At 32.9% G+C, this 13,420-nt stretch overlaps 1 protein-coding gene across 4 annotated transcripts in view; it reads right to left on the bottom strand.

Moving 5' to 3' along the window:
* Nucleotides 1-13,420, bottom strand: part of CLEC16A (C-type lectin domain containing 16A) — a 210,556-nt gene that overhangs the window by 42,512 nt on the left and 154,624 nt on the right. For all 4 annotated transcript variants that reach the window (XM_074280551.1, XM_074280550.1, XM_074280552.1 and 1 more), the window contains 3 exons: nucleotides 11,080-11,231; nucleotides 9,103-9,307; nucleotides 6,428-6,595 (listed from right to left, as the gene is read on the bottom strand). In XM_074280551.1, coding sequence (XP_074136652.1) covers nucleotides 6,428-6,595; nucleotides 9,103-9,307; nucleotides 11,080-11,231 — 525 coding nt within the window. The remainder of the gene's footprint in view (nucleotides 1-6,427; nucleotides 6,596-9,102; nucleotides 9,308-11,079; nucleotides 11,232-13,420) is intronic.

The raw sequence follows: 13,420 nt of genomic DNA, 5'->3' as shown, positions 1-13,420 counted from the left end.
GGATCCATAGAAACAAAACTATTTACAGCAGCTCTTATTATGATGGCAAAGAATTACAAACTCAGGAAGGCACAATAATTGAGGAAAAATTGATGTGACAGAATCCTTTTATGCTACAAAAGATGATGAATAGGATGCTTTCAGAGAAATCTGGGAAGAACTATAGAAACTGATGAAAACTGCAGAACCAGGAGAACAATTTATACAACAACAATGCTGTGATGATGCAAAACTTTGAAAGGCTGAAAATTTTATCAACATGATAACCAACTATAATTCCAGAAGACTCAAAATGAAATATGTTACTTTCAGTTAAAGAGGTAATGGACACAGTTTGATTGCGAAGAGTATGAGATGGCATATACACATGTTATATGTAAAGAGTATACACACATATAAAAAATACATATAATTACATATTTAAATATCTAAAATATACAGCATGCATACATTTTATAGACATGTGTGTGTATATATGCAAATATACACACATATATATATATATATATATATATATATATATATATATATATATATATATATAGGAATTTTTTACTTGACTAAGCATGTTTGTAACAGGTTTTGTTTTGCTTTCTTTCTCAATAAAAGGTTGTTAGGATTACCAGGTGAGAACTCAGGTTGTCTGGACAATTACAAGGTGAGAACTCAGGTTGACTTGACAGTTCTCTGGCTCAGACCTTTGGTTCGGGCCTTTAAAGGGAATTTATTCCTTAGGAATTCTAAGAGGAGCAAGTTCATTGGTGGAAGTATTTCTCCACGCCCCTTTGAGTCCTTACACGCCCATTCTCTGGGAGGATAAAAGAAGGGCAGCATGGGGTCTGGGAGAATCAACTCTGGGATAAAGTTTTGACACCAGGCAGGCTGAAAGGAGACCGGTCTGATTTGAGGAAGGACAAGAGTTGGAGGAGATTCAGAGCTCCCAAGAAACCTGAGCACAGAGGAAAAGATTTTACAGATCTTCTCCCAGAGAAGGATTATAATTGAGCAGACGACCAGACCCTCACAATTCAAGAACTTTACAAAGGGTGAGAGGAAAGAATGTGAATTTGGAAATGTGAAAAAAATTAATAAAAAATAAAAATCAACAAAAAATCTTAAAGTCACTTAGTATAATGAATAACGTATATTTTTAGGGGGTGAGTGGGAGGTAGTGGTGGTGGGAAAGGTAGGAAAGCAGCGAAGGCAGCAGAGATCAGGAAAAGCTTCATATGGAAAGTAGCACTCCAACAAAGTTTTAAAGGAAAAGAGGGATTCCAAGAGGTGTTGGGGGGGTGGGGAGGGAGGGAGGTATGGAAGAGAGTGCTATTCGGGAATGGGGGATGGCCAGTATTGAAAGGGAAATAATATCATAAAGTTGGTATACTGAAACAGATTTTCTCAATATAAATAGCCCCCAAGGAAGCACAGGCAGTTTGAAGAAACTTTTAGTTTCTAGGTAAGCAAAGAATAAATTTTAACTCTGGTTCCCTACTTGATTAAGACAGAGCCAACTTTTCAAAGTAACTTACTTCTTGGAGGTTATTTTTGCTCTGAGGGAATCTAATTCATCCATTTTTATATAAGAGACTGTCAATTTTAGTTATTTGGGTCCATTAAGTTTTTAGAGACATCTGTAAATTATGTCTAAACTCAGAATGTAGTATAGGATCTTTGTTTAGAATATTTAAATATGGGTGTATTAAATTTCTAAACTTTTGCCTTTCTTAAGAGTTTTAATTTAACCACATCATGTGCATTATATTCAAATTCATACTAGTCTAACAGGACAAGAAAATAAAGCAAAAATCTAGATTCTACATGCTTAATTATCTATTAACCCCTACCAAAATTCTGGCTCAGTTGCTTCTCAAAAGAAATATAAAAGGTGTATTTTAGTTAAGGAATAATTCTTATCCTAGTAAGGAGGAGACAAAAATGTTTGCAATTATATGTACTAGCATAACTGAGAAGATAATTGTAATACTGGGATACTTTATAATAACAGTAACATATATATTCAATGTCATCTTTCTTGTAAATTATTCTGAGAGAGCAGCAAAAAATATCTCAAGTTGCCATACTGGATTTTTTCTTATTAGTATGGAATTAAGCAATTGTATTCCTATGAGGAAATCTGGATGTGGAATGTCTACTAGGGAATAAACAACTAGTTGAAACAATTAAAATGCAATGTCAGCAACAGATTTCAGTCTGAAAATCTATTTCTTGCTTTTTTTATGCAAATTATCTGCCTACCATCCAGCTCCCACATGTTATGTGTTCTGTGGAGTTTCTACTCAAACTTCTGAAATAACATGAATTAAGCTTTGAGTAGTGAAATTAAAGCCTATTCAGCAAACTTTTCCTTATCTCAGCCTGTAGCACAGAGCATAGGAACAGCAGAAGCTTAAATACTTGTTGACTCCCCAGGTCTTTCCATAAACTGTTTATACAGCCAAGAAGTTTATTACCTTAATTTTGCTGTTGACCCTCTGTCTAATGACCTCAGTAATAAAAAAAATACTCAGAATCATAAAATTATTTTTTCCTCTGATTTATCTTGTTAACCACTATGGATTAAACCAGTGGTCAAATGTGGAAAGTCTCAGCTCTCCTGGGTATTCAACAAATGACAGTTAAGACACTTAAAATTTGGCTCACATGCTTTTAAAGGATTGCTATAGTCATCAATTGTGGGCTTATTCAGTTTTTGTTATGTACATTATTACTAAGACTCAATAATCCTACTCTGGCTTTTGGGTAATAATCAATTTGGATAATAATCATTATCCTGAGCCAAGGGGGCTGTACTTGTAAATGGGGAAGTAATATTTTCTTCATTGTACATAGCTCATTCCAGGAGGGTTGGAAAAGAGCTGACAAAAGAGAATAAAACTCAGAAAACCCAATCAACCATCACCAGTGGGCAAAAACTAATTGTTAGGCTTCTTTCAGAAACTCCTAACACAGGAGGAGATGAAGTCAAGAACCTATGAGCCAATGGAGAGCAGAAGAGGAAGAGAGGAGAGATATGCTAGTGGAGCCACCATTGGTACTACTGTGGGCCTAGGGCGCTTTACAAATATTGATCTAATTTTATCTTCACAACAATTATGGGAGGTAGGTGCTATTATTCCTATTTTACAGATGAAGAAATTGAGGCAAAGAGGTGAAATACTTTCTCTGGAAGAGTCTTAGCCTGATTTTGCATTCAGGTCTTGATTCCAGGTCTAGAGCTTTGTGCACCTAGGTGCTAGAAAGGCAGGCAAAAGAAACAAGTAAGATGTCTTGTTTCTTTTCATGGGCTGATGATCTCAACACTAGTAAAAATCTAAGGAGGGCAAAAGAGATAATTAATAAGCCATTGTAAAGCATTTTGCAAATGGGGAAGGCAAAGCATACTATCTAGATGAAAAGAAAATTATGCACATTTCCCTCAAGCTAAAAGAAGTTTCAATAGATTAAAAGTAATTTACAAAATCTCTTTGACATTTTCCTTCTTCCTGTGCCATGTTACATGCTAAGGAAAGCTAAACTTCCTAAGCCATACTGTGCCAAACTATTTAAAACATATTTACATAGATGAAGATTCATTTTCATTTATTATGGATCAAAACAATACTTCAGATTTCTGAATGGTAATAAAAGAGAAATGTTGATATTGCTATTTGATGCTTGAGAAAGGTATATAATCATAAATAAAATAAGCTAATGAGAGGGTCAGTACTAGATGCTTCTTTATTATCAGCCTGTAAAAGAGACTGGAGGAAAAGAAGGGGGGAATTTTAGGAGAACAGAGAAAAGATGATTAAATTTTTAAAATTTAATTTTAAAAAATAATAGCTTTTTATTTTTCACAATAAAATTCAATGATAGTTTTCAACATCCACCCTTGCAAAACCTTGTATTCTAAATTTTTCTCTCTCCCTCTCCTCCTTTCCTCCTTAGATAGCAAGTAAACCAATGTAGGTTAGACATGAGGAATTCTTCTAAACATATGTCTACATATATATCACACTGGGCAAGAAAAATCAGATTAAAAGTGGAAAAAAAATGAGAAAACAAAAAACAAGCAAACAACCAACTACCATCACCACCAACAAAGGTAAACATGCTAGGTTGTGATCCACATTCAATTTCTGTAGTTCTCTCTGGATGTGGATGGCTCTCTGCACAACAAATTTATTAGAGTTGCCTTGGATTATCTCACGGTTGAAAAGAACCAAGTCCAGCACAGCTGATCATTACATAATCTTATTGCTTGGTTTCCTTGGTAATGTTTCCTTGGTAATGCTCACTTCACTTAGCATCAGTTCATGTCTCTCCAGGTCTCTCTGAAATCAGCCTGCTCATCATTTCTTATAGAACAATAATATTCCATGAACATTCATATACCATATCTTACTCAACCATTCGTCAATTGATGGGCATTCACTCACACTTCATTTCTCTACATTTGTACTTACTCACTTTATGCTGTGTGTATTGGTATTTATACTTGTTGTCTCCTTTCATTAGCAGGTTCTTTCTTGTGGAGACTGCTTAATTCATTGTACTTGTATCCCTTGCAGCTGGCACTCAGTAGATGATTCATGAATATAAATAATTATAGTGCATGATTTAAAAATGTGATGTGAATACACTGATGTATATTGTTGTAGCCCTTACAAAAAGAGCTACAACAAACATTTTTGCACATGTGTGTCCTTTTCCCTTTTTTATGATCTCTTTGGCATCAAAGGGTTAGTACATTTTGATAGCATAGTTCCAAATTGCTCAAGGTTGGATCAGTTCACAACTTTACAAACAACCTATTAGTGACCTGGTTTTCCCATATTCCTTCCAACATTTATCATTATCTTCTCCTGCATCTTAGCCAATCTGAGAGGTGTGTAGTAACATCTCAGAGTTGTCTTAATTTGTATTTCTCTAATCGACAGTGATTTAGAGCATTTTTTTCACATGGCTAGAAATGGCTTTAATTTCTTCTCTGAAAATTGTCCATTTGTATTCTTTGACCACTTATCAATGGAAATTGGCTTATCGATTCTTATAAATGAGTCAATTCTCTATATATTTTAAAAATGATGTCTATCAGAAATACTGGATGTAAAAAATTTAGGAAGGAAAATTTTTAAAAAGCAGAGATAAAAATTTAAACATCTTAAAGCAAATAATGCTTAAGAACAGATTTTGAAATTATAATAGGAGGATATTCTAATTTAAGTTCTAAATACATAAAGAAATTGGATTTGAATCTAGTTCTAACTCCAAATCAAATATTCTCTTTTCAACTATATCTGGGAGTTTGGCTGGTATTTATGAAATTTATAATAAAGAGAAAAGTACTTTGTTTAGGAATACAATGTACTTATGGGCTTATTTTAAGTAAAAATGTTGAAATAGTAGGTCACAGAGCCATTCTTTTATTTCTGAAGTAATCTATGCTATTTTCTCAAGTTAAGCCTTCTAAACACTCACCCACTCACTCATTCTCACACACACATATATATGCACACACACATACTTATTTATTCACAGAACCTGAAAGTTTAAAGGGACCTCCAAGATTATTCAGTCAATCCAATCTATAAATTGTCAAGAACAGTTAGTCATCTACAAGCCCAACATCTTGATTCATTTGGATTCAGGACCTCCAAGGAAGGACTCTTATACTGCAGGCCAGACCATTCCACTTGAGAACTGTTAAGAAGTTTTTTCTTGAGCCAAACAACTTTAAAGTTGTCTCTCTACAAATTCCACTTACTGCTCATAGTTCAGTCCTCTAAGATACAGCAAAATAAGTTTCATCATTGTTCTACATAAAAGGCTTCCAGACTCGTGAAGACAATAATCATAATCAAGCCTAAACATCCATCTTAAATATCTCCTAGCTTATGCATTTTGTTGAAAGTGGGAAAAGATTTTTCAGAGACAGAATGAAATAAAAGGCACAGCATTGATAGTAGAACATTTTTCTTAAATATCTCTTCTTCAACTGGGTTAGAAAACTGACCACACACACACTATCTCTTTGTAGTCATTTTTGCACTGAGACAGAAATTACTCTTATCACAACTTTATTAATACTAATTTAAGTTTTTCCAAGAAACTTCTAAAAAATCTCTTGAGCTTAATTCTAACAAGTTTTTCTATATATCCCAGAAATGCTCTGTGAAACTAAACTAAATATAAAGCCAAGATTTATTTTTGTGCCTTTAGTTTAACCTGGCATCGTATCTTCATGAATTTTTAAAGAAAGAACACTGCAAAGCCAGCCATAGTTTTGAGTTGAACAATTTAATGAAGATGAAAATCTGTAGCCTAGAGCTGTGAGGGGGAAATATAGAAGGAAGTATAGGGAAGAAGGTTCCATGCTTCAATAGGAGGATGTACAATTCAAACATGAGTTGTAGGCTAGGCTTACCTGGTACCTTGTCAACTGATGCAAAAACAGAACGCTGCACAGTTGGATCACTGCTGCCACGGCGAGATTGTTCATAGAATCGGAAAGGCAGGTGCTGGTTTGAAGCTGTAGCAGTAAGGGCAAACCCCATGACTTCTGTTGAAGGCTGGATTGGAAGGTCTAATAGTGCTAGATTTAAATAATATGGTATTTGGTTAACAAAACCACAGATGATGAAGATTCGAGACTTTATGTTAAGCTCATGCAGCCATAATACTAATACTTGATCATAGTTGAGGTAGAATATCTAATAACCAAAGAAAATCCTATTCATTTTGATATATCACCCGTACTTCCAATTAACAGTCTAAAATAATGCTTAATTCTTTCTCATAATAATAGTTCAAATTTTAATAATGCTTTAAAGTCCATAAGCCACTTTCCTTACTTTAACCTTATGAGATAGGTAGTACAAATGTTAACAGGATTATTTACCAAAGACAAAAACAAAACAAAAAGCCCTTGAGGTAAAGAGAAATTAAATGAATTGCCCAGATAACATACAAGTAATAAGTGGTGACTGTGACTCTAATATCACTTGACTTTCCACTATAAAATGCTACACAGTGCTACTAATGAATGGTCTAGTGGCCCAAGAATCTGGAGGTCTGAGTGCTAGTTCAGATTCTTTTTGGACCTACTTTCATTTTCTTGACATGTCAAAATAAAAAGCCTTATTTCCCAAGGTTCAAGTACTTTTTTCCCCCCATTTCAATCTACAAAGCTTAAGATCACAAGTCAGCCCTCAAATTATATATGACAAAGATGCTAATCTCCACTTCTATAAAAAAAAATCTTACTATAAATCAAAGTTGTTAGAATTTTAAAAATCAACTTAAAATACCCAACAATATAAGTATAGCATAATTCCCAATTTTAAAATGAAATATTTTTACATTGAGCCAGCTGTAAGAAATTATTTTAAAGAGGAGAAAATTCTCCTAGAATAAATCTTACGAAAAAGGACTGAATGATTTAAGTCATTTTTACGTTATAAAATGCTTCTGTAATGATTTTGAAAGCCAAGTATTTGTTAAATGGAAAATAAGATGACAGAAGCACTCAATAGAATAGAAGATTAATAAAATAAATGAGGATGAGAATGAACCCTAGTAAATAACTAAATCCATGAATATACATAAACTAGACCCTAAAAAGGTTTTTTTTTTTTTTTTTAATTTTCAGGGAATTAATTTGAGAAAGCATTGCTAGGTAGACTTACAACAGTCAAAATTTGCTGTACAGCAAAATTCATTTGTTCTTGAGCTGAAAGATGATTGAGCAACTTGAGAAAGATAGAAGTTAGGAGCCTACTTCAAAGACTTTTACTAAAATCTCTACTGTGGTTACTTAACCAGGAATCACCAAAGATCCTAATTTTTAAAAAATTTATTTTATTAAACAAAAAAAAAAAAAAAAAAAAAAAAAAAAAAAAAAGAAAGAAAAACAAAACAGAATGGAACATTGTCAAGGATCCAGCAGAACATTACAAGTTCAAGAAAAGATATACAGTAGTAGAAGAAATTATATTCATGTTCTCTGCTGTGTACTTTTTACTTTATTCTTTTTTCCCCTTTCATCCCCTCCACCTTCCCCAATGGGCTAGAGTTGAACACAGATATATGTTATAGAGCTATATAGAAAGATACTCACACTCACACCCACACCCACACCTACTAACTCCTGTCCCCAACCCACTATACACACACACACACACACACACACACACACACACACACACACACATATAGACATACACACATACATATATACATACACATACATATACACGTGTATACACACAGAACAACATGCATACGTAACTACATATACTCAAGATACAATATGAATTTACCTATATATAAACATGTATCTAAAACAATCTAAAACAATGTTAGCATGACTGACATATAATGTAGATTTCTCTCCTGATTGAATTAAATGTCTCAATTTTTAAAAAAGTTATTTTTCTTTTAACACAAAAATGTATTTTCTTTACAGAATATTAGAGATGAGCCTATTTCTCAAATTCTCTTGATTACACTAGAATGGTATGCTCCTTTATATACTCCCTATATATAGCTTCTGATGCTTATTAAGCAGAGTGATATAGGTCAAGTCCCTAGGGTAATCCTGAATTTGAGACTAACTCTGAATTTAGCTAATCTACACTCTTTTAAAAGAGAACTTTATAGAGAAAGGCAATATCCCCAACCAAAAATTTCTTTCAGTGTTAGTAGGTCAAAGCAGATAAATACCTGGATAAATTGTTTTTGATAAACAATTTATTTCCTCTATCCTATCCAGATAACAAATAATTTTTAGCTAATCATTTATAAGCCTGTGCCCTAATTGCTCATCTTGTGCCTAAGAAGAGAAGAACTGTTAGCTTCTCTTCCATATCTTAGAGAGGGTAGCTATGGCAAGAGATTTACTGGAAATTCTGATTATCATCTTTTCCTTCTTTAAATAAACAGAAAGAAAAAGTTTGTTATTAACTTGGATTTGCTATCTTATTAAAAATACACTGATAGCTAATCAGTAGTTTCAATACATCACAGTTCTTTTCTGTCTTAGTAGAAGGGAACCATTCTATTACCAAAAGTAATAAGAAAAATTTTGATAAATCTACTTACCAGCTATACGTTGCATCTTCATACGTCGGGCCTGGATACGACCTTTTGCTAAACGCTGTTTTGCAATAATACAGCGGATATGATCAGAAAATACAAATGTGGCTTGGAGAATGGGGAAAGGTTTAGAATGCGGGCTAGAAGCAGGCTTGTGAATGATAATGTTCAGAGCTCTACTATCTTCTTCTACACCAGTTACCTGCATATCCTGTAGAAAAAAGTAATACAATTAATTCATGATATGGTAGCATCTCAAAGGGCCCTAATATTAGCCCAATCAACTCTTATGAAGAAATTCTGAGAAATGTCAAAAACACAAATGCTTACTCAACTAGTAAAAGATGAATTACCTTTCCAAGTCTATAAGATGTTAGTGAGCAAAAGTCAGGGAAAAAACTTCTGGATACTATGTACAATCAGATGGAATAGAATAACTAAAAAAAAAATTGTGTACTATAACCTGTTAAGAAGAACTAGTTTCTTAACAGGTTATAATACACAATTTACAGTACATAATATTGCATGAACTTTCTTATAAAATACTGTATAGCATACCATATTATAGGTCTATTCTGTCCCACAATTCCCATCCCTCAATTAAAAGGACAAAATCCTTTCAATTGACTTTCATCTGGTTGAGTGTCTGATGCAGCAAACAAGTCTAAAGAAATAAAGCAAGAGAAACCAACCTGAAAAGTTTTCCTTGGAAATTTTAGAGCAAAAAGAGGCCTTAGAGACCATTCAGTTCAAACTTTTTTTTTTTTTTTTTTTTGGACACATAAGAAAACAGAAGCTTAGAGAGGTAGGAGGGGATTTTCCATAAATCATAAAAGCAAAAATTTGAACCTAGGGTTACTGGGCTCATTCTATAGCCTGGCAATACCTCTTTTCAGAAAACAAGGATCTCGGGTAGAAAGGTAGTAAAAAGTATATAGAGCTTCACATTTTACAAAGTATTTTTCTCATATCTCTGAGAGATTGGTAATATAAACATGTTATTACCATTAAAGAGGTGAGTAAAATGAAGCTCAAGGAGGTCAAAGAACTTGCATCTCTAAGGTCACAAAACTGGTAAGGTGAGTATCTGAATTTCAAATTTGAATCCTGATCCCAAATTCACCATGATTTTTACTCCTGGAACAAGGTTATGTCCAACAGGACTTCACTGATCTAAGCCAAAGGCTATGCCACATAAAAGTGGAATGTGACATTTTAGAAAAACCTGATGATTTTGAAGGCAAGGGTGTAATCTGCCACTTCAGTGATTAAACATGTCTCAATCAACAAATAAAAATCTGGTATAAATAAATAAAAAATCTGGTAATGTCTATAAAATGCTTGGAAAACTTTAAAGTGCTAGATAGATATCAGCAAAATAGATATGTATACAATCTTTTAACATAAACTGTTTCAAAGTTTCTTTAATTCTGAGAAATCATAGATAATGAACTAAAGTTCATGAATTATCATAGACTGTAAAACCTATTCAAGTGTTCTGAAATTCATTTATTAAGAATGATAAATATTTCTGTATACTTGTGAAATCTGGAAAATGAAGAAAAAGTAGCTTAGAAGAATGAATGAAACTAAAAACATAGATGTTCTACTGTAAAATTTCTGTCATTTTTGGACGAAAAAAGATTTCATTTGGAAAAGACTTAGGTTTGATACTGATCTTCAAATATTTAAGTGCTACTGTGTATGATAATTTATTTTTTGTAACTCCAGAATACAAAACTAGAATCAATGGGTAGAAGTTAAAAGATTTTAGCTAACAACTAACACTTTTTGAAGTACAAGAATCGTTTTCTAAGTTATTAAGACACAGTGAATGTATTCCAACAAAAACTACATGGATGTTGTTCTAAAAGGCATTTCCATATTAACCGGGAGATTAAATTAGATCACTTTTGAGATTCCTCCTAATCCTGAAAGTCACAAGATACATAAAAATATTTTCAGAACTTTCTGACATCTTACCTGCAAGAGACCTGCAAATTTGACTACTCCCCACCCTAGTCTTGCAACATCTGGCTCCACCAAACTCATCTGATAAATATCCACAGCTAGAAAGCGCTGAACGAGACCTCCATCTTTTGTAATCACTGTACAAGCAATTAAATCGCTGTTATCTGAAAAGAATGAGAAATGGAGATCAAGATGATACACTTTATAATCAGCCCATTACAGCTTGGATTGTACAACACAATTCATATTTGAATGAATGTCTCATTTTTTAATTTCATAAAACAGCTCTTTTTAAAGCATAATCTTTTTCTGGCAGAAAAACACAAATGAGATGAGAGATTTAAATATCTAGTTATCCATCTAACAGTCTGACACACATGTACAAACACTTTTAATTAGTTAATTTAGGTTCCAAGTACTTCTTTAATTTATCTTGTTTATCCCAGATAGCCTTGAAAGGTCTTTATTTACAGTGTTACTAATTTCACTGCAATGGTATCCTTTGGGGAAAAGAAACATGAAGAGGAAAGAAACTCAGCTTTCTTCCATTTCCATTGTCATAAAATGAGTCAATCTGAATACTTTTATTGTGGGAAAACATAGTCATATAATATCAGTTCCTGTGGCATTTGACGGTATTGGCCCTAACGTCCCTGAATTCTGAACATGGTTAGTTTGTGAATGTGGGGCTATGGAAGCTATAAAAAAAAAAAAAGAAAAAGGGAAAAGCACTCAAAAAATGTGGCTGAGGAGTCAAAGTTGTATAAGTACAAAGGACAAATTCATGAGAAACTCAAAAAGGAGCCACTAGTTAAGAAAATAAGAAGTTAAGATGGTCCTTTCTCTTTTTTGGAAATCTTGAGGGCACTTTGTATTTGATGAACTGAATTACTGAATCATGCTTTTCTCTATATGGTTTAAAAATAGGATAATTTCCTTACTGGAAATTTAAGATGTACTGGCTTCACATTATAGAACCCAAATCATTTAACAGTTCATTTCAATTTGACCTATCAATAATCTGAGGTCATTCAGTTATTAGCTACTACCCTTTCCTGATGTTTATCTTCAAAATTGGATTATATGAAGTGTGTAGACAATTCTTCAGCTATGCTGTTCTGCCCAGAAGGGAAATTAAGTTCAAGAAAAATGCATTACAGAGGCAAATAACAAATAATATGAAATGTCACTTCTATCAACAATTTTGAGTTAATAAAAAATGTGAAAAGAGATATTATAGGTATAAATACCTGATTGGGGAAAAAAAAAAAAAAACTTCATAGATATAATAAAAAATAAAGGGTAGAAAATAGGAAAAACTGGGAAACACAAATTTCAGTCATTTTCTAAGAATGTTCATGTAGATACCAGCTCTCAGTGTCACTTTATCTATTAATACTTTGTTAGTAGCCTTATACCAGCAAGTAAATAGTTTCTTAGTATCCTTGGTAACTACCTTGGTCCAAAGTCACACTTCTAAGACACACCTACCCACACACACCTCCACCACGCCACACCAGATGCCCATATCTAATCCAACTCAATCTATAATAATAATTATATCTTAACAAAATATGGATACTAATATTATTTATACTTCTGATCTTGGCATTTGTGTCTTCAAATACGTTTAAGATTTTTGCTTTGTACTGTCTATACATCCCTGTTGAATTAAAGTTCTTTGAAATCAAATATCTAAGGGCATACGTACTTTTCTTGATGTAGCTTGCAGTTTAAATGTGTAATACTGAATGTAGATATTCAATTACAACTACAAAGGCTTTCAGACATATGTTGTTAATCAGGTCAGAAAATAGCAGTACATCAAATCCTTACTACTAAGCAAGATTCATTTTGAATTCTCAATATTCAAGGACTCAAAGTAAAGTATGACAGCTAATAGGGAGTCTTGATTACTTCTATGAACATAAAGGCAGATCATTCAATTTCTTTGGCAATTAGTATAGTAACATTTCCCCAGAAACATTTCCATTCCATCTTCTATTTTAATAAACCCTAGCTCACAAAAAAGAAATAAAATGATCAATTTCTGAAATGACATGATAGTTTGCTTAGAGAATCTTAGAAAGTCAACTAAAATAATAATTGTAGTAAAGGAGTAAGATAGAAAATAAACAAAACCTATCAGGCTTTCTTTATATTACAAACAAAATTTAGCAAGAACAGAGATCAATTAATTTGTGACATTTATTTTTATATGTTAAATTTTCTATTACATTTCGGTTTAGCTGAGATAAAGTCCTAAAAATCTGCAAGTCTGTCAAATGTTCATTTTCTTTTTCATCTAATATTATGGATAATTGTGCTGGATAAGGAATATTTGGCTATAGGC

This window comes from Sminthopsis crassicaudata, chromosome 1 (genome assembly GCF_048593235.1).
Source record: "Sminthopsis crassicaudata isolate SCR6 chromosome 1, ASM4859323v1, whole genome shotgun sequence".
Lineage (NCBI taxonomy): Eukaryota > Metazoa > Chordata > Mammalia > Dasyuromorphia > Dasyuridae > Sminthopsis > Sminthopsis crassicaudata.
The sequence above is the reverse complement of the archived record's forward strand: the minus strand, read 5'-3'. Positions and strand labels throughout refer to the sequence as shown.